This window comes from Lygodium microphyllum, chromosome 1 (assembly GCF_053477565.2).
Source record: "Lygodium microphyllum isolate KBCC chromosome 1, Lygodium_microphyllum_v1.1.10, whole genome shotgun sequence".
NCBI lineage: Eukaryota > Viridiplantae > Streptophyta > Polypodiopsida > Schizaeales > Lygodiaceae > Lygodium > Lygodium microphyllum.
In genome coordinates this window covers 155,166,597-155,188,801 of record NC_141135.1, presented here as the reverse complement: position 1 = coordinate 155,188,801, position 22,205 = coordinate 155,166,597, and the positions used below count along the sequence as shown (strand labels likewise).

The window sequence follows — 22,205 nt, the reverse complement described above, 5'->3', positions numbered from 1 at the left end:
TCCAATTGAATCAATACCACTTCCTGATTAGAGTGCCTTGCATAATCAATAGCCATTTGCACATTTAAGATATTATGCAAAATGTTTCAGCCCTTAATGAAACCATATTGAAAAGGGTGCACAATGGCCGGAAGATGCTTGTGGAGTCGATTGGCCATCACTTTGGAAAAGATTTTATACATCGAACCCATCAAAGAAATTGGTCTCCAATGTTTCAACATCGACGGCGAAGGTTGGAAGCAGTTTGATAAGACCTTTCCATGAGAAAGGAATGAACCTCGTTTCCCAAACCTGCTGAAACATAGTCGTCAATGGTTTCACCAGTTGAGTAGCAAAAGCCTCAAAGAATTCATTGGTGAGACCATCCCAACCGGGACTTTTATCATTGGGCAGGTGTAACAAAACATCCATAACCTCCGCCTCACAAATATCAGTCTCCAAAGTAGTTTGCATGTCATGTGGAACCTAATTGCGGACCAAATCATAGAAAACTGAGCATGCATGAGCAACTTGGTCAGAAGGTGAAGGAGAAGAACCAAGAAGGTCTAGAAAATAATTCCTGCACATATTCACAATAGTCTGAGGATCAATGACCATTTGATCTTCTGGATCCTGAAGTCTAGCCATATTTTCTCGAGCAAGAGATGCATGTAGAGCTCGAAAGAACTTATGAATCTGACAAGCACTATCTTGCAAATTCTCAATCAAATTGTGCAATTTGGCCTGCTGATAAGATTTCAACTGAAACTCTTTAATAAGATCAGCCAAACGCATCGCCAGTGGCAGCAGAAATACATCATTTGGAGTGTCCACCAGCAGAGAATGAACCAAAGCCAGTAAGTCCTCCGCTGCTTGTCGACGCCGCCGACAAAGAGAGGCATGATGGATCCCATACTGCCGAACAACCCGCTGCACATTAGAGAGCAATCGTTTAAACGAAGCATTGCCCTCAGAGGAGAAGTCCAATAAGAATCTATCAATCAATTGCTGCATATAGCCCCGAAAGATTGAATGCTTCAAATAAGACGAGTTGAAACATAAAGGGAGTCTATCCAGAAATTGCTTAAAAGGTGCAATGGGTTGTGCAAGCATCTCAAGCTGTAGAGGAAAATGGTCCGACAAGGCATATTGCTGCAATACTTTCACTTCCAACATTTCAAGAAGAAAATCATCATTCTGCATGATGTACATGTGGTCCAACCGCAAGCATGTGATTAAAATTCTCAAAATGGAAAGTAAACCCTGTAGAAGAAGGGTGTAGCCAAGACCAGAGATCTTGCTTAAGTACGGCAAGAGCAAACGCATTCCCCACACGACTTTCCGGAGCGTCCATCACCGAATGCTCTGATGTGGACTGTGAAGAATCAACACACATATTAAAATCCCCCATCAAAAAACCCCGTCTGCCAAGTGACAAGGAGGTCTGCAAAGTATTCCAAAGCTCCCGGCCGGATAAAGGATCATTCGGAGCATAGAGGCCCAGTAACCATAAAATCTCTCCTTCAAATAAAACTTCAATCACCACAAAACGGCCATGCACATCATTTTTAATAAGAACAAGCTGATATTTCTCATGTACAATCATAAGCACACCAGAATAATGCATGGCATGTGTCCCTGCATAAAACAAGCGAAACCCATGGCAATCCACAAGTTTTCCTGCTTCACCGTGACTCTTGTGCTCAACAACACACAAGACATCCCACTGATTCTCATGCAGTACAGTCCACATGGCATGTTGCTTATGGTGAGAACAAATGCCTCGGACATTCCACGTGGCTATCTTCATGTGTATTCAAAAAAGAAAATCAAGTACGAGGCACAGCTTGCCTCGATTTAATCTTTTCTGCTAGAATGTCAAGGACTCCCTCATCCAAAAAATCAGCTAACACGGCAAAAGAGTTATGACGGCCAGATTTAGAGGTAGACGGTATATCCATTGTCTTAGGGATGGAACGGGGATAACGACGATCCCATGGAATAATCACGTTACCTCTAGTATCAAAAGCCAACTTAGTAGGTGGACCCTTTGGACCATCCGTATATACTTTCCTAGTAGGCTGATTAAGGGGAGCAAAAGAAACCATAGCATGAGCAGTGTGCTCTGAAGACAACATTTCTTTCCTGCGCATATAAGTGCGCATGGAATCTTGTGAAGCAGTAGGCACAGTATCCGTCATGCCAACATCAAACCTTTTACCTTTTTTTGCACGTATATCTACCCAGTCATTGCCACGGGAATCCAAACCCGAAACATGTTGTTTATCTTTATCCAAAACTTTAGGTGGTTGGGTTGCATCCTGCAACGGAGCATCAAGCACCATATCTTCCATGGGCCGCACAACATGCTCAGCATTTGAAGTCGGTTGCTTCTCTGGGCATTCGGCCATAAAATGCCCCAATTTTCCACACGAAAAGCAATGCCCTGCAAAGTTACCCCATTTCAAACGAAAGTGCAAAGGACGCATACCAGAGCAATTAAGACGTAGCCAAGCATGCCTTTTCCTAGCTGTGTCCCATAACATACACAAACGGTTACAATTCATAGCCCTGAGGCTCGGGGGGACCAGAACAGTGCCCACAACGGCCATGGCATCCTTTAACAGTGGCCAATAGACAGCTGGACAATCTTCCACTTCAACCCACACCGGGCATTCACATTGAAGCAGGCGCTGAAAATCTGCCATTGGGCGCCATGACACAACATGGACCAAACGCCAATCAAAGAACAATGGCAGTTTAAACAGGAGATCCGCAAGATGCTTCTCATATTTCAACAGCACCTCATAAAAGCCTCGGGGCCCAACAAAAATCTCTTCAACACACTCCCCTTGTAGCAGACTGTGTAGCCACTGGCGAATACAGAAAAGCACTAGGATCCTACCAGTGAAGAAGAGTATAACAGCATGTTCATAAAACACTGAAAATGAGCGCAAGACATTTTTCAGGTCCACAATGGCTTCCAGAACATCTTCAGTTCCAGAGTCAGAAAATGCTTCATGATTATGTTGAACATAATCGCCAAGCAGAGTGTTGGCAAACTCCAGCAAATGCTCCCAGTCAACATCCTAAGAATCCACAGAATCAGAGGCAACCTGAGCATAAGAACGTTCCTGATGATCCATTCTCTCTTCCGAAGTATGCTTGGTGCGTTTGCCCGCAGGCTGGAAGTCAGGACCAGGGGGCATCTCCTCTGTGCAAGGAACCATCTCCTTCTCTCTTCCGAAGTATGCTTGGTGCGTTTGCCCGCAGGCTGGAAGTCAGGACCAGGGGGCATCTCCTCTGGTTCCTCTGTATCAGAATCCAGACCAGCCATGTTGTATCACCACTTGTGCAGGTCAAATGCCGAGCCAGGAGCTCACGGGAGGCAGGAACGGCACAGACCTCTCTTTTTTTTCGGCGCAGACCACTCTCTCTCTCACTCTCTCTCTCTCTCTGTAAAGAGGCGGATCTGCTTTCTTTGTCTGTGCATAGGTGTCTACAGCCTCTGTTCGTCAGTAAGCTCCTGCCTTCTGGGAACAGATCTGTCCTTGTAGAAGGTCTATCTGGCTGTCCCTGTTACTGTCGTTGCCCGGTCTGTGCAGGGTCGTATTCTGCAAGCACACCCGTTGAACCTGGCAATTCTGCAATACGCTGGACAGGGCTTCCACGCTGCAGCACAGCACGATTTGAGATAGGCAGTATGCAGGGCACGAAAAACTTGGCGGGCCAGGACAGCAGAGTGCAGGTCGCGATGGCAGGTGCCAGGTGCCAGGGGCCAGCGCAGGCGACAGCGCCCAGGACTCCCTCTCTCGCTCTCGCGCTGTCTCTCTGTCGCAATCTGTGCTCTCTCTCTCTTTTCGTAAAGTGCGCTCTCTCTCTCTCTCTCTCTCTCTCTCTCTCTCTCTCTCTCTCTCTCTCTGTGTGCACGTTCTGCACGACTGCAGATCCAGGCTGTCGCAGGTCTGCCACAACACAACCGCCTGTAGAATCACACAGAATACACAGTGTGGAGGGGCAGGATCAGAATCCGGGTCCCAACGACACGCTGCCCTAGACAAGCAGGAGGTGCAGGGAAAATCGCCGCAACAGGAACCCCACGTCACGAGCAGATTCGCCATCGCTCCTCCATGTTTTTTTTTTTTTTTTTTTTGTAAAGGGTAATTGTATTAATCACGAAAAAAGTACAAGTTTACTTGATTACAAGATACATGATGGCACTAAGCCATCATGTGAAACAGTTCTAGTTCTACGAGTTACAAGGTCATGGCAAAGATATAGAGGAAATTGCCATATGCCAGGGACGCAAGTCCTCCCGGGAAAGTAAGTCAGAATCCTGAAGAAGATCTATCTGCCAATACAAGAGACCCTTAAGCCTAGCAATATGCCGCTGAACATTACAGGCGGAATCAAAAAGAAAAGCATTCCGAATGGTCCAGTTATGCCAACAGCCCCAATATCGAAGAAAGTGAAACACGAGCTTCATATGTGGTTGTGCTGGTGTTGGGTATTTGGGCTACACAAAGACCCAATCAAAGGGCCTTAGTGAGAAACCAACCACTGCTCTCCAAACGGCTGACAAGAACGACCATATTTTCTTAGCGATAGGGCAAGAAATAAATCGGTGACGGGCAGATTCGACACTAGTGGTGCAAAAGAAACAAGTGCCATTGGATATTCGTCGCTTGGAAAGAGCTGAAGCAAGCGGAAGACCCCCAATCATCACCCTCCAAAGAAAGACCTTATATTTGAAGGGTGTCTTGTTCAGCCACCCTTCCATCACAGTTGCCCTCCACCATGACCGAGATTTACGCAATCCCCATAGCGCATTAGCTTTAGTGACCAGCCAGTGATGATCTTTAATCAGAAGATGATAGACCTGGTTAGCGGAAGCTTTGTCTAAACTCAGCCGGCCTTCAAAGTCCCAATCCTGCCAAGGACGATCCGAAGCAAGGGCAGGAAATGGTTGTCTGCTCTAGAGCACCATCAAAAGCTGTTCCCATAAATGCCTGTATCCACGAGGGATCCTAAAGATCCTCCTGGCTGTACGAAATTATATTAACACATTGCGACTAGCAAGGGTGGCATCTGCGACTGAAGTTAAGCCCAAACGTGCCATACGGTTGAATTGTGGTAGAAGCTCTTGTTTACCTTCCCATGAAAGTAACCGCAAGACTGCCAGCAATTCCAGTTGAAAAGAATTAGCAACTAAGCGATCCTCCGTTGGATGCCACTGAGCCTTCCGGAGGACCAGTTTCCAGGAACATACCAAATGGGTAAGCAGTGATGAAGAGGAACAAGAGAATCGGGAATCGGCATTAAGGACATGCCACCACGAACTCTGGATTTGGGTATTGCCATGCCGAAGCCCCTGCTCCTCAAGGAAATAATGGGCTATAACGACCCACGGATGATGATCTGAGCACATAGTACGGAAAAGAGACCAACGGAGGGCCAGCATGTGAGTTTGGGCATCCAAAATAGCTCCTCCACCCATGCGTTTGAGGGTGCACGCATGCGACCAAGAAATCCAGGAAATGCCTGCATGCAAGGAATCTTTCTTCCATAACATGAAACGAATAAACTGAGTCAGAGCATTCAGAGTAGTAGTAGTCCAGGGCAGCAAGGGCAAGAAATATGTGAGCATCGGCAACATAATGGTCTGGGCTACTTTGAGGCGAACATGGAATGGCCAAGCCTGAGACTTCCAATACAGGAACTTAGCTGCCACTTTCTGAGAAGTCCACTGTAGAAGCTGCTTTGGTGGAACATCAACGCCCAAGGGGTAGCCAAGATGCCTGACAATGGAACCACGAGGCACAACGATACCCTGCCAATTCAATGACTGCAAATCCGACTCCGTGCAGCTGAGAATGGCTGATTTGAACGCATTGATGCAAAGGCCGGAAGCCTGACCAAAGAGAGCCCAAACATCCAATGCTTTGCGAAGGTTATCCTTATCCGCCCGCAGAATCATAAAACTGTCATCAGCCAAGGATTGACTAATGAAATGTTGTCCAGAAGGAAGCGACAATCCAGCCAAGTGAGTGGAAGCTGCCATATGAGATAACATCGAAAGAACCGGATGAGTCGCAAGGGCAAAGAAGAGCGGGCTCAATGGGCACCCCTGTCTGACAGCCCGGGCAAGGACAAATGGCGCGGTAACGCCTCCATTCAACATGACTCGCGAAGACGCCGCTGCACTGATGATGTAGATCAGTCGAGACATCCGATCACCAAAGCCCATAGCAGACATAAGCTCTGCAACAAAAGACCAGTCCAAATAGTCGAAAGCCTTTTCCAGGTCCAATTGAATCAGTACGACCTCCTGATTAGAATGCTGTGCATAATCAATCGCCAGTTGCGCATTTAACACATTGTGCAGAATGTTTCGGCCCTTAATGAAACCATATTGAAGAGGATGCACAATGGCAGGGAGATGCTTGTGGAGCCGATTCGCCATTACTTTGGAAAAGATTTTGTACATAGAACCCATTAAAGAAATTGGGCACCAATGTTTCAACATAGACGGCGAAGGAACCTTCGGAAGCAATTTAATAAGTCCTTCTTTCCATGAGGAAGGCATAATCCCCGTTTCCCACACCTGCTGAAACAAAGCCGTCAATGGTTTCGCCAATTGGGTAGCAAAAACCTCAAAGAACTCATTGGTGAGACCATCCCAGCCAGGACTTTTATCCTTGGGTAAGTGTAACAAAACATCCATAACCTCCGCCTCACAAATATCTGACTCCATAGTGGCTTGCATGTCTTGCGGAACCTGATTACGAACCAGGTCATAAAAGACTGAACGGGCCTGAGTAGTTTGGGCTGAAGGTGGAGAAGTGGAACCAAGAAGATCGATGAAATAATCCCTACACATATGCACAATAGTCTGCGGATCAAGGACCAGGTGCCCGTCTGCATCCAGAAGTCTAGTCATATTCTCTCTAGCAGGAGAGGCATGGAGTGCTCGAAAGAATTTATGAGTCTGACACGCATTATCTTGCAAAGTCTCCGTCAAATGCTGCAATTTGGCCTGCTGATACGATTTCAACTGAAACTCTTGAATAAGATGAGCCACACGCATTGCCAGTGCTAGTAGAAATGTATCATCTGGAGTGTCCATCAGCAGAGAACGGACCAAAGCCAGCAAGTCCTCTGCTGCTTGCCGGCGCTGTCGACAAAGAGAGGCATGATGGATTCCATACTGGCGAGCAACCCGCTGCACATTAGAGAGCAATCTTTCAAACGAAGTAGTGCCCTGAGAGGAGAAGTCCAGTAAGAATCTATCAATCAATTGCTGCATATAACCCTGAAAGATTGCATGCTTCAAATAAGATGAGTTAAAACGCAAAGGGAGCCGCTCCAGAAATCGCTTAAAAGGTGCAATGGGGTGTGCAAGCATCTCAAGCTGCAGAGGAAAATGGTCCGACAATGCATATTGCTGCAACACTTTCATTTCAAACATCTCAGGGAGGAAATCATCATTCTGCATGATGTATATGCGGTCCAGCCGCGACCAAGTTGTTGCATACTGAGCGGAATGGAAAGTAAACCCTGTAGAAGACGGATGCAGCCAAGACCAGAGATCTTGCTTAAGAACAGCAAGAGCCAACTCATGCCACCTACGGCTTTCCGGCGCGTCCATCACCGAATGCTCCGATGTGGACTGCGAAGAATCAACACACATATTGAAATCTCCCATGAAGAGGCCCCGTCTGCCAAGTGACAAAGAAGTCTGCAAAGTATGCCAAAGCTCCTGGCGCGATAAAGGATCATTCGGTGCATAGAGACCAAGTAACCATAAGATTTCTCCATCGAGTAAAATTTCAATCACCACAAAGCGGCCATGCACATCATTTTTAATAAGAAGAGGTTGATATTTTTCGTGTACAATCATGAGCACACCAGAATAACGCATGGCCTGTGTCCCTGCATAGAACAGACGAAAGCCATGGCAGTCTACAACTTTTCCAGCTTCACCGTGACTCTTGTGTTCAACAGCACACAAGACATCCCACTAATTCTCATGCAATATAGTCCACATGGCATGTTGCTTATGGCGAGAACAGATTCCTCGCACATTCCAAGTGGCTATTTTCATGTGTTTTTTAAAAGAAAATCAGGTACGAGGCACAGCTTGCCTCAAATTGACCTTTTCTGCGAGAATGTCCAGGACTCCCTCATCCAAGAAATCAGCCAACACGGCAAAAGAGTTCTGCGGACCAGATTTGGAGGTAGACGGCATATCTGCTGGCTTGGGAATGGAGCGGGGATAACGACGATCCCACGGGGTAATGACGTTGCCTCTGGTATCAAAAGTCAGCTTAGCTGGTGGACCCTTTAGACGATCCGAATACACTCTCCGAGTGGGCTGAGGATGGGGGGCAGAGGAAGCCATCGCAGGAGGAGAGTGCTCTGACGGCAACATTTCTTTCCAGCGCATATAAGTACGCATGGAATCTTGTGGCGCAGAAGGCACAGAATTCTCCATGCCAGCAATCACCCTGTTACCTTTTTTTGCGCGTACTTCAACCCAGTCTGTGCCATGGGAGTCTAAAACCGAAACCTGTTGTTTACCTTTATCCAGAGCTTTAGGTGGGTGAATAGCATCTTGCGATGGGACATCAAATACCATATCTTCCATGGGTAGCGCAACATGCCCCGTATCTGAAGTGTGTTGCTGTTCTGGGCATTCGGCCATGAAATGCCCTAATTTGCCACAGGAAAAGCAGTGTCCTGCAAAATTGCCCCATTTCAAACGAAAGTGTAAGGGATGCATGCCAGAGCAATTGAGACGTAACCACGCAGGCCTTTTCCTAGTAGTGTCCCATAACATACACAAGCGATTACGATTCACTGCCCTTAAACTTGGAGGGACCAGAACCATGCCCACAGCAGCCATGGCGTCCTTCAACAGTGGCCAATAAACAGCCGGGCAATTTTCCACTTCAACCCATACAGGGCACTCCCGTTGTAGCAGGCGCTGAAAATCTGCCATTGGGCGCCATGGTACAACATGGACCAAACGACGATCAAGAAACAAAGGCAGTTTAGACAAAAGAGCAACACGGTGCGTCTCAGATTTTAACAACACCTCAAAAAAACCTCGGGGCCCCACAAAAATCTCTTCAACACATTCCCCTTGTAGCAGGCTGTGCAGCCACTGGCGAACACGGGAAAGCTGGGGGATTCTACCAGTGAAGAAGAGTATCACCGCGCGATCATAGAATACTAAAAAGGAGCGCAAGACAGATTTGGGGTCAACAGTGGCTTCCAAAACATCTTCCGGTGCAGAGTCAGAAAAGGCTTCCTGATTATGTTGAACATAATCGCCAAGTAGAGTGTTGGCAAACTCTAGCAAATGCTCCCAGTCAACATCCTGAGAGTCTGCAGAGTCCGAAGCAACCTGAGCATAGGAACGATCCTAATGATCCATTGACGCCTCCGAAGTGTGCTTGGTGCGTTTACCTGCAGGCTGAAAGTCAGGAGCAGTGGGCATCTCTTCATTGCACGGAACCATATCATCGGGTTCCTCGGTTTCAGAGTCCGGACCAAGCGCTGCCACCGTTTGGTCTATAAAATCCAGGTCCAAGCCGGCCATGGTGTATCACTGCGTATACCGGTCAGAGGCCGAACGAAGATCTCACGGGAGGCAAGAATGCACAGGCCGTTCTTCCTCTTCGCAAGCAGAGACGGGCTCGTTGCCTTTGCTGGCTCACGTTGTCGCGCGCTCTGTGTGGCAACCTGGGTGTGACTGGCTGCTGGCCCTTGGTGGCAAAACGGGCAGATCAGGGCGGGCAGCAGGCAGGGGGCGACGGAACGTCCAGGCAGAGGGCGAGCTCTCGCTCTCTCTCTCGCTCTCTCTCTCTCTCTCTCCCTCTCTCTGCGGTGCGCACGGTAGGGCGACTAGCTGTTCGCAGACAGGCAAGGACAATAGTGAGGGCGAACTGGTTATAAGGATAGGTGGCGCAGCCAGTGGAGGCGAGCTGGTGTGCAACAGGTGACCAGGGGCGACGCGATTGCTTGGCGGACTCAATCGGGCCCAAAGCCAACCATTGACGGGCGCAAGTCCAGGCGACGGGCGCAAGCCCAAGCGACCAGGCGACGGACGCAGGCGACGGGCGCAGGTCTAGGCGTTAGCGGAGAGGGGGCGCAAGTCCAGGAGACAACGGGACGGTGGTACAGCGACGGCAGGGTTCGGCGGTAGGGGTCGACGTCAACGTAGCGGCCAAAATCCCAGCGCTAGGTCACAGGGGCGCTTCCTGCCATCTCTCCAGTTTTCTCCTCCATGTTCTCTCTCTCTCTTTTTTTTTTCGTAATTCTCTCTCTCTCTCTCTCTCTCTCTCTCTCTCTCTCTCTCTCTCTCTCTCTCTCTCTCTCTCCACTGTAGCTCTTGCTTCCACTCCAGGGCTCACTCCCTTCAAAACACGTGTCATGAAACAAGAAACAAACTAGTATCATAATAAATGATGTTAAATGAGAGAAACATCTCAATTGAAAGAAAAAGAAAATGGATGCCAAGATAAGGAAAACAATGCCCAAGACCCGATCTAAGAAGAGAAGATACTATCTCCATCTCCGTGCTAATGGAGGCAATACACACTAAGGCAAGAACCGAAAAAACCAAACCTTTAGCCCACCTAGGACAAGTAAATACCTGCAATGTTGGTCCTAAATTGGAATACAAAAGCCAACATAAAAATATCAGAAAAAAGCCAACATACCACTTGTGTCATATTGAGATGCTCTAGGTACTATGTTGAAGGGAAAAAATAAATCTTAGTGAGTGTAGAATGCATTGGAAGTAAATGAAAAAATGACTGTGTGTATGCAATAGAAGACGTGAAAAGAATGTGAGAGTATGGCTAAGCCTATTGTAGCCTAGAGGAAATGGAGCTAGCCTAAGGTTCCTAAGGATGACCTAGGAGTCTAAGAAACTCGCCTAAGGGAAGATAATGACTCAACCAGTTAGATATACAGCCATATACCATAAAGCACTAACCAAGGAGGGAGATCCACAATCCAATGCACCAATGCTCACAAACATAGATACTTTTGCAAATAAAATGTGGCTGATTATATTACTCCAAAAAACTGATTACAACGGAGTGCTCATGCTAGACAAACTAGATGGAACTGATGCAAAGTCACAAATACATCATGTATACAAGCCTCTCAAGGCAGTCTAGGGGGGATGGGGGCAAGAAGCCATGGAGAGAGGGTGTATCGCCATCTTGGGCTGCTTGCCTGCATCATGAAGAACAGGTCCTAGCCTCCCCAGGTGCATACGAAGTGAAAACGAAGCTCCTGATGAGCTCGAGACTTTCTCTGCACCTGGTCCCACCGGCCGCAGAGGGAGTGGATGATGGAGGTCTAGAGCTCAGCCAAAGTCTCTTGTACTAAAAGGCTGTCCCTGCCAAAAACCTCCTGGCAGCGTGCCTTCCAAATGTGCCATCCAGTAAGACTCCCTACAATCTCCCATACCTCATAGCGGTCTGCTGTGGGCTCCAGTACTTGGCAGCAAGGTAATGCCTCCAAGCCAACCAATGTGCAAGACCCAGCCTCAATGATGAAAATCGTGTCCTACATCCCGGCCTCATACAAAAGGTAACGGCTGTGACTGACTGCCTGCCAGTAGAAAGCTCCCCATGAGATACATCCAAGGCTATGTGCCAGACGGTGGAGAATGCAGCATGCTCCTCTCCAAACGAGTTGTGCCGCCTCGCACGACCAAAGGCAGTGCTTTGGAGTTTCATAAGCTGCTATGTGTGCAATGTTCACATCCTCCATCCTGCTACATCTGGGCTAGCCAACTCCCCACTACCAGACCTCCATGTGCCAAAAGCCATAAGAAATACGATACCCTCCTCGGCCTCCAATTGTCCCATAGGCGGTGCCAGAAAGTCCAACTGAAGGCATCCATGATGTTGTGCTCTGCCCAGTATCCGCTATGCAAAAACACCCAATCCATATCCTCCTGCATCAGTACATGTCTGCCAATCCTAGTTGTGTACTCCAAGAACCTTGATGGCTTCTTGGCGACCGCGGTGGCTGGCCATAGCCACTCTCTAGGGTCCCAATCCAGCTAATCAACTAGCCTGCTCCCATATCCAGAGCACCACTCCCGGAACTCCTCCAAAACACATAAGGATCCAGATGCGAAGTCTTCCCTTGAAGACCAACCACACGAATCCTCCTCCATGAAAGGACAAAGATCTCCTCATCCTGTTGCCCTCTATCACGGACCAAATGCCCCCCCTCCTACATAGTGAAGAGAGTCCCGTAGGGGGCGCCGCCCACTCTACCTATCACCTATAGGGGGATACCTGTTGGTAAAAATCTAGCAGCCCATACCTTGCCAGGCTCTACCGGCTCTCGTATTGGGGGATCAAGCCACTCCTGAGGTATCTTTGCATCAATCTCCCTTCTCCTCAGCTCAACTCCTCTCTGACAACCTAATGCCTGCTGCAACACCTCCTAGTCCACCATCCTATACACCTCCTGCCATGTCTTGATGATACGAGCAGGGCCGGCCTCCCTAGCAGCCCACTGGATTGGGGGTGCTTGCCAATCTGTACTCTGTCTCGATCTCTGACCTGGGGGTTCCAAATCACCAGCTAGCGGTCTATCTCCTCCTAGCAACTGGAGGGGGCTCTAAATTAGGGCCTTGCAGAGGCCCTACCACATACAAAGTAGGCTACAAAGGAAGGAAGATCTGGGGGTCGTGATCTGGAGCGTCGTGAAGATCCATTTTAAGGATGGCCTCCAGTCACCACCAAGCCTTGGTCTACACTCCTGGAGACCCTCCTACAGTAGGATCTTCTAGGTCTGCCCTCCTAGTGTGAGCCCGCGGACTACTAGCTTGCCCAAAAGGGCCAAGCTCTAGAACTCTAGGTCTATGATCCCAAGCCCTCCCTCAGACCGATGCTGGATTATGGTCGCCCATGCCACCTTGGCCCAAGAATCCCTAGAACCGTCTGACCCGGCCAAGAGAAAATTCTACACCAGGCGGTGAGGCTAAACTACACAAGACAAGAAAAAGCACCAATACGAGGCGATGTACCAAGCTGTCGCTAGGACCTGGTTGACCACCAGGTCTCGGCCCACTAAGGAAAGGTGCAGAGTATTCAAATAGGTCAACCTCCGCCTGATAAAGTCGAGGACTGGAAGAAACAGTTGGGCAAGAGTGATGTCGAGTCCCACCTGGAACCCTAGGTATCAGATGGTCTATCCTCTGCACAGCCATCTGAATCCTAAGTGGATGCCCCACCCCGTGCTAGAGTCCGGGTCTGTAAGGAAACCAACCAACTTTCGCCAGTTGATTTTCGCTCCCGCTACAATGCAAAACACCTCCAAAGCTAGTCTCACTCTCTCTAGCATCAACTCATCGTCCTCTATATAAAGTGCAGTATCATCTATATACTTTGAATCTAACAACTCCGTCTCCTCTCTCACCGGAAGTCGAAAGGCCACGTAGCCCGCTCACACATGACCTGAGGAAGTAAGACATCGCCTCTACAAAGAGTAGGAACAGATACGGGGCTAGAGGATAGTCCTGGTGGACCGATCTCTCCAACCGAGACTCCTCCCCCCTCCTGCCACCTATGAGAACCTTGCTTGTAGCCGATGTGTAAAGTGCAGAGGCCCCACGGATCCATGCCTGGGGGAAGTCCAACCTCACCATACTGCCCTCCAAGAAGTCCCAGTCAACCTTGGCATAGGCTTTCTCGAAGTCCAGGAGAAGTACAGCCAATCCCTGACCACTGTGTTGGGCCCACTCAATTGCCTCAAAGAAGGTCAAGAGATTGTCTAGGATGCTCCTATCCTGGACAAAACCTGTCTGTGTGTCATGAATGATGTCTGGAAGCACCGGGCAGAGTCACCTACCAATCATCTTGGCCAGTGCCTTATAGGCCACTGACAACAGGGTGATAGGTCTCCACTAGGATAGCCCCAACCGGTCTCCCCCTTTGGGGAGGAAACTGAGAAGACCTACTGATAGACTTTTGGCATCCGTCCTGAGCTGAAAATCTCCTGAAAGGCCAGCAGTAGGGGTTCCTTCACCACCTCGCAGTAGGTAGTGAAGAAGGCCTTAGAAAGACCGTCCTCTCCCGCGCATTTCTGACTATCCTGTGCATGGAAAGCCTCGTCTAATTCCTTCTCTGTGAAGGGGTCGAGGAGGGAGCGTCCCATCTCCTCTGTGACGAGGGACAAGATGTGGTCCTAGACATGCTGTCTACAGCGCTGTCCTCTGGCTGAGACTATCTCCTACTAAAAAAGGTGTCTATAGTAGTCACTGACAATCTCCATCAACTCATCTAGGCTAGAGCAAATCCTCCCATACTGATCCCGGAGGCTGCGTATCTGCTCTCGTGAGGTGCGGGGCTGATGCACCTGGAAAAACTCCCTACACATCATGTCCCCCTTCCGCGCCCAAAAGGCTACTGAGATGCAAAAGGAAAACTCTAAGCGCTTGTCCTCGAGGCCGGCGAGGGCTGCCGATGCACGCATCTCCTATGCGTGGAGAGTTGGATCCCCTGGTGCCTCTTGGATTAGTCTCTGCGAGGCTGCTAGGTCTCGCCAGAGTGCTCTCTCCTCCTCCCAGCTCTACTGCCTGGCTTGTAGGGCTGCCTCCTAGCAAATCCTGGTCGACTCAGCTAGGACCTCTGCAACCTCCTCTGCAATCTGGTCCCTCCTCTCTCACTCCCTAGTCCAGAGCTGCTCAATCTGCCTCTTCACCTCCTTCCTCCTCTAGACCGAGTCAGGAGGACACGATCGTTGTGTCCAGGGCCAAAGCTGGGGCATCGAGTGTCAGGAGAACCGGGCAGTGATCAAGCAAAGTGGTGTCGGACAACTGCCCTACCTAGCCTCCACGAGAGCATCCCCACTCTCCCACATAAAAACTGTCCAGCCGCCCTAGCAAAACTCCGCCCAACCGCCTATATCCCCAAGAGAAGTCCAGCAACCTCTCCCTCCTATGGAAAGCTGGGTCTCTCCAAGCATCAGTGGAAGTCGCTGTACCAAGGAACCATGTGAGTGACCCCCTTCATGGAGGCATAGGGCGAGCTCTCCACTAACTCCCGAGCTGCGTCCGTAGAGGTGAGACGAACCATGAAGATCCCACAGCCCATGAGGATTGTCTCCATGATCTACGCTATGCCAATGCGCAGCGTGGAGTGGAGCCAATCCCGAAGCTAGGCCCTAGCTGGAGAGTGTCCTATTACTTGACTGAAAATCGTTGTTTCTTTAAGCTCCAGCTCTGTGGCGCGGACGGCCAAGAGCTGTTCCTCAGAGAGGACAACGCACAAGGCGTTTGATTGGGGGCACTCGCAGAATGCACCGGCGTCTGTCCAGAAGTTTCCATTGCGCTTCCCTACTGAGAACCTACCAAACACACTGTTTTGTACTACTGAAGGGGGGTGGAGTTGCTGCAAATGGAGGGAGCAACCAAGGGGGTGCGAGGGCCATGGCGGGGGGGGGGGGGGGGGGGGGTTGCGGGGGCGCCGTGTTGGAGGGATAGCTTGATGGCAGGAGCCACAGGGCAGGGGGGGCACAGCGTGATGGCGGGAGTCACAGGGCGAGGGGCGCATAGAGGGGGGGCAGCGTGATGGCGATGGCAAGGAGGGGGAAGCGCAATGTGTTGGTAAGGAGGGGGAGGCGCAGCTTGATGACGAGCAGGGGGGGCAGCGTGATGGCGAGGCAGGCGAGAGGGACGAGGGAGGTGCAATGGCCAATCGACGGGGCGCACTTCAACGGGGCACAGGGGCGAGAGCAACGACGCGTTGGTAGGAGCTAAGGATCAAGTGGTTACTTTAGCAATAGTTTTACTCGTCTACATATTCTAAAGTTAGCATTATGGAATGTTAAGGGCATTTTGTCTAATAGTAAATGGTATAGGATTGGAGGATTATTTTTTCTAATAATTGGGATGTATTATACAAAATGGTTGTGAACACAACCAACACCTCATGACCGGTGCCATGTATGTATATTAGGATTACACTATTTTCTTTGATGGTCATGCTCCTCATAGATTTTTTTATTTGAACACAACCAACACCTCATGACCGGTGCCATGTATGTATATTAGGATTACACTATTTTCTTTGATGGTCATGCTCCTCATAGATTTTTTTTTTTTTTTTTGGGGGGGGGGGGGGGGGGGCGGGGGTTGTTGTGGTGGTATATATGTTGGCTGATCATTCTTCATTGCAACCATCATTGCTTCATCAAGATGTCTGAGGTAAATTCTTGATAGTGCAAATTAAGTATGAGAGCAAGGTTTTATGACTAGTGGGAGTATATACACCCAAAATAGCTCGGAATCATCGTCAACTCTAGGAGGGCCTGCACTGTCTCCTGAGTCTCTATGGCCTGTCCAAGATTTGTGATGGTCAATTTTAATACTTGCAAGAAGTAGGCAACTTGAAACTTCCCCTCAATATGTGATAGATGGTCCAAAGCATCATGCCTAGGATGCTTTGGTGGCTTCCTGAATCCTTGCTGCAACACGAAATGTCGACTTGGCTCCACCCTTTTGAGCCTAGATTCACATACCATTCTCTTCAGCACCCCACTCCTTGGGCTAGATTGGACAAGATGTATGATTGCAAGAGTGTCTTTTCCTTCCAGCAGTGCTTAGTATGTGGGTGGGGCCATGATATGTTCTTTCTAACCACTACCCTTTGGTGTTAGAAATTATCCATCAGTCAGTGGGATGCTTTCAAGGCCTTGCTTAGCCGTTTTCCTTTGCTATTCAATCAGTCTTTTTTTCTACATGATCAATTCCAACAGTATATGCTGCAACCGATTGCTTCTTTTGGAAGATGGGTGCTCTCTAAGGGTATATATGCATGGTTGATTTTACAGGAGAATGCACGTACTTGGCCTCGAGAATATGGGATGCAGCATGTGTCTATCTATTAGAGGTGAATCGCAGCACTTGCGATCTTTATTGGAGCATCCTATAGCCTTGCAGCAGACTAGGGCCTTCAAGGTAAGCAATATGCAAAATTTCAATTGTGGAAATTGAAGATTCCCTGCAAAGGTAAAGTTTTTGTCTAGAGAGTTTGATGGTCTTCCCACAACTGATATAATGCAACGCTGCAAGATCTCCCATGGCAACTTTTCTTTTTTTTTTCTAAATGTGATGAGCCTCCACGTCATCCTTTTATTTCTTATCTAGTGGCAAGTGAGGTGCAGGGCTTTTCTCAGGTGTGTGTCTTTTGTGACACATTAGTGCACCACCATCCATTCTTGGGTCTCAGGTAAAATGGCATCGGCTGCTAGTCAGTTTGCCAAAACATCCCCATCTCTTTCAGTTTTCTTGTTCGACTAGCCTTTGGCATATCTACAAAGTGCTTTACATTCAATTCAGCTACTAGAGTCCATGGTCATATTGGTCATGTCCAGGGATGGTTGTTGTGGCAAGTGAGTCCTATGAGTTCTGTTGGTATTGTCCTTCATAAGATTGCTGCTCCATGGATGGAAACAGTCCATTCAACTCCAATTCTACTTCTTTCTTGAAGTGTCTTCTTTTTTTATAGTAGCCTTTAGGCCTTCATTAGGTGACTGCTCCATGGATGGAGATAGTCCATTCAACTCTAAGTCTGTGTCTTTCTTGAAGTGCTTTTTTACAGTAGACTTGAGGCTTCTTATGTTGCTTTCTCATTGGCTTTGGTTGGTAAGCTAGAAGGCCCTTTGTATATTTCAATATTTTTAATTCATCAATCTTCATGGAAAAACAAGGAGAGAGAATCTGTTTTTCCGCATGCTAAGTCATCACCATGGTTTTCTCCTCTATCACATTCATTCTCCATATCCTTTTCTGCAAAGTCATCCCTTCTTCTTGGGCCTGTTATCCTCATCTTTTCTAGCACAAAGGACCCTGTTAGCTTGCAGGGATTATTTTTCTTCCCTTCTTCTTTTGATGTTCTTCATACTGTCCTATTTTCTTTTGTCCACTTCTCTTTAATCCCAGATCTTCAACATGTTGTGTATGTGTATTTGTGTTGCTGATGTCGTGATGTCAATTTTGTTTGCGGAACATGTATATAATCATGTGGATCCAAGAGCTCCAGTTATAAATACTACTATTAATGGCCACTTGTTGAATGAAGTGCAATTAGATGGTGGCTCAGTCATTTATGATGATTTTCTTGAAGAATTTCAACATGGCAGACATCGTTGGGTGGATCCTCCCCAATTCACAAAGTCAAACCCCCTTCAAAAGATTTCCTGACCCTGCAGTCATCATTTTCTTTCCTGGCAAGTGGTCGGTGCAAAAAAGATTGGGCAATGGGCAATGGATCCAAGACTCCTAGGAGGTCTGCATGTACAAAGTCAAGTTTTCTCAGCAGGGTATTTTCAATGTGCTTCTTTCAGCTGTAAACAGAAATAGGTTATGCTGGAAAAGTCAAGTTTGCTCAGCAGGGTACTTTCAATGTGCTGATTTCAGATGTAAACAGAAACAGTTTATGCTGGGAAAAACACCTCTGGTGTTTGGACATCAATCTGATTGACATGCTTTGATCCGTGACCCCCATGATGATACATGCATGTGTCAAATGGACCAAGCCTGCTCCTGAAAGGCAAATGCTACTGCACTCGTATCTTATATACTTTTCTTGAGGGTGAAAAGCATTGACTTTGACATATCTAATTTATGACTTATGATCACTTGTTAAAAGGAAGAAAAACCTTTCTGCGAACCATATCCTCTAGAATTGATTCTATACTTTCACTGAAAGATAGATTCATGCAGATTAATTCTTTAATTCATGAAAATTAGACTGACCTTCGAGTAAGTATGTTGAGTCGAGGACACTCCTTAATTACATGAGACACCATTTTCTCAGTGTCTTTCCTTTCATGTTCAGATAATAACAGAACTGTTTGCTTACTGCAAGACCAAGTTTGCTTTTAGCATTTAATACTATTGCTATTGCACTTGATGTCAGCATCTAAAAATTATGTTTATATCCAATTCACCACAGCACACATAGTTCTCCACCAAGTACTTCCAGTGCATGAAAGAAAACATCAGCAAAAGCTAAAAGTCATAATAAGTACCGTGGCAAAGACAAACCATTTTGAATTGCTAGTTCTTGTGACTTGTTTAACTGCTTCAGTATTGTTGTAAGATGACTGTTTGTGCCACAAATTACTATGTGTCTTTCCTCCATTACTTCTGAATGAGCTCCCTCTTTGAGCCACTCCATCCGACTCTTCAAAAAAAAAGATTGAGCATGAAATACCACAGAGGAATTCATATTTGGATGAAAAGTAGTGTATTCATGAACATAAACAGACAGTCCAAGCTTCTTGAGAAGCTTCATTCAACCACACTCATTCATCAAAAGTATGAAAGCCATAGAATTTTGATTCCTCTAGAAAAGCTATAGCATATTGTGATAAATTATCTACAAGCACAAATTTCCAGTACAGCATCACAATCTCTTAGGTCCAGGCATTTGCGATGGTTTATCTCATTATGTTAGGCACAGAAAAGGAAACATCTAACGTACCAGGAAAATTTTATGGTCTCCCATTTTGAGATAGGGTATCATTGCAAGCACGATTTCTCAGAAATCATAAAGTTGATAATAACATCAACCATTTCATTGGCTAGGTGAAGCCCCTCATAATAACGGACCCTGTTTGGTCAACAGATGGGAATCCTGGCCAGGTGGAAGAACCTTTGAACATCGTCATGGAGCCTATAAACAAGCAGTGTGGGGACTATTCATCTAGATTGTCAGTGGAGGGCTTTATTAATGAAGCCCATTGTTACAGATCTACCAAGTAAGGAGCCATGGATGCTGTGGAGATCAGAGATCATCCAACCTATACTTGGAGGCCCATGGCAGCCGAGCCTGCACTGGAATTTTAGCTTATCACAGCCAGAAACATTGACAGGTGATTTGTGGTCAAATTTCACCTGCTGCTTTTTGAGTTTGGAGACCAATTGCTTCAACAGCTAGCCCCAACCCTGTTGAAGAGAAGCTGAGGTAGTCAATTTTACTCAACAATCTAGTCACACCTTGGACTAGAACATCCACCACAAGGTTGCTACCACTATAGGAGAGTGCCATGTCTTCTTGGATTTAGTGGATGACATTCAAAGATAGAGACTCCAAGCTTTTGAGGATCTAGGACAATGGTAGACAATTGCGGAGGGAGTGGAATGGAGAGCAGGCACTATCATGTCCCAGACTTGGATTTGTTTCTTTTCTAGAGGAGACATCCTTTTTTTTTTTTGCAAGTACAATGTGGCTGATTATATTACTCAAAAAAACTGATTACAACGGAGTACTCATGCTCAACAGCCAAGCTGGAGCTGATGAAAAGTCACTGATACATCATATATACAAGCCTCTCAAGGTGGTCTGGGGGGGATGGGGGCAAGAAGCCATGGAGGGGGGGGTGTATCGCCCTCTGGGGCTGCCTACCTGCATCACGAAGAACAGGTCCTAGCCACCCCAAGTGCACATGAAATGACATCGGAGCTCCTGACGAGCCTTGGACTCGCCCTGCACCTGATCCCATCGGCCTCGAAGGGAGTGGATGATGGAGGTCCAGAGCTCTGCTAAGGTTGCCTATACTGAAAGTCTCTCTCCGCCGAAAGCCACCTAACACCGCGCCTTCCAGATATGCCAACCAGTAAGACTCCCTATGATTTCCCATACCTCAGAGCGGTCTGCTGTGGGCTCCAGTACCTGCCAGATGGGTAGAGCCTCTAAACCCACCACTGTGCACGACCCTGCCTCGATAATGAATATCATATCCTGCATCCCGGCCTCATACAGAAGGTGATGGCCCTGGCTGACTACTTGCCAGCGAAAAGCTCCCCAAGAGATACATCCAAGGCTGGGTGCTATGTGGCAAAGGATGCGGCATACTCCTCTCCACACGAGTTGTGCCGCCTCACACGACCAAAGGCAGTGCTTTGGGGTTTCCATAGACTGCTGTGTGCAGCGCTTGCAAACTCCCTCCGCATCTGGGCAAGCCAGCTTCCCACCGCCAAGCCTCCATGTGCCACCAACCATAAAAAATACGATATCCTCCTCGGCTTCTAGCTGTCCCATAGGTGGCGCCAGAAGGTTCGTCGGAACAGCTTTGTGATACTATGCTCCACCCAGTGCCTGCTACATGACGGCGCTCAATCAATATCCTCCTGCATCAATACGTGTCTGCCAATCCTGGCGGTGTACTCCAGGAACCTCGGTGGCTTCTTGGCGACCACAGTGGCCGGCCAAAGCCACTCTCCCGGATCCCACTCCAACTCATCAAGTGGCCGTCCTTCCCAGATCCAGAGGCGCCACTCCCTGAGCTCCTACCAAAAGACCAAAGGGTCCAGCCGCCATGTCTTCCCCTGAAGGCCAATCACCCAGATCCTCTTCCATGAAAGGATAGCTATCCCCTCATCTTGCTGCCCTCTATCAAGAGCCAAATGCCCCCCCTACTGCACTGTGAAAAAGGTCCCAGGTGGAGCGCCACCCACTCTTCCTGCCACCTGTAAGGGGATGCCTGCTGGTGAAAACCTAGCAGCCCATACCTCCCCGGGCTCTATCGGCTCTCATATCGGGGGAGCAAGCCACTCCTAAGGTATTGCTGCGTCTATCTCCCTTCTCCTCAACTCCACTCCTCTCGCTGGCAACCTGATACTTGCTGCAGCACCTCCTCATCCGCCATCTTGTACACCTCCCGCCATGTCCTGATGGTACGAGCCGGGCCAGCCTCCCAACCAGTCCATTGGATGTGGGGGCGCTTGCCAATCTGTGCCCCTTCCCAGTCCCTGACCTGGGGGTTCCAAATCATCGGCTGACGGTCTATCTTAGAGGAGACATCCTACTTCGGGTGATTGGGACTAGCAAGGAGAGAGTTTTCATTTTCACAGTCAAGGAGGGCAACAAATTTATGCAAAAGGATTTTGATCAATCAAAGTGTATAGGTGGTTCTCTCTAGAGGATAAGAAGAGTATCTCACTGTGATAGGAGCTGGCACATAGACCTTGGCTCAGTTCCTTGCATGGTGGATGGATAAAGACACTAGGCCTACCAAACGAGACCCCTTCAGAGCTATTGTTGGATCCAAAAGAGAGGTATGGAGAGATCCTTTTCCAGACAGATCTTGTGATCTCTCGTTCTTTGTCTATTCCACAAAGTTAATGAGGACGATTCAGATGAGCACGGTCAGAATGATGTTTGCTGTCAGCCAACACT

The 22,205-nt window shown here is 48.0% G+C and overlaps 1 protein-coding gene across 7 annotated transcripts in view; it reads right to left on the bottom strand.

Moving 5' to 3' along the window:
* The window catches only part of LOC148041858 (putative ion channel POLLUX-like 2), a 98,253-nt gene that overhangs the window by 56,492 nt on the left and 19,556 nt on the right, over positions 1-22,205 (bottom strand). For all 7 annotated transcript variants that reach the window (XM_087683421.1, XM_087683383.1, XM_087683392.1 and 4 more), the window contains 2 exons: positions 19,054-19,208; positions 18,779-18,883 (listed from right to left, as the gene is read on the bottom strand). In XM_087683421.1, coding sequence (XP_087539547.1) covers positions 18,779-18,883; positions 19,054-19,208 — 260 coding nt within the window. The remainder of the gene's footprint in view (positions 1-18,778; positions 18,884-19,053; positions 19,209-22,205) is intronic.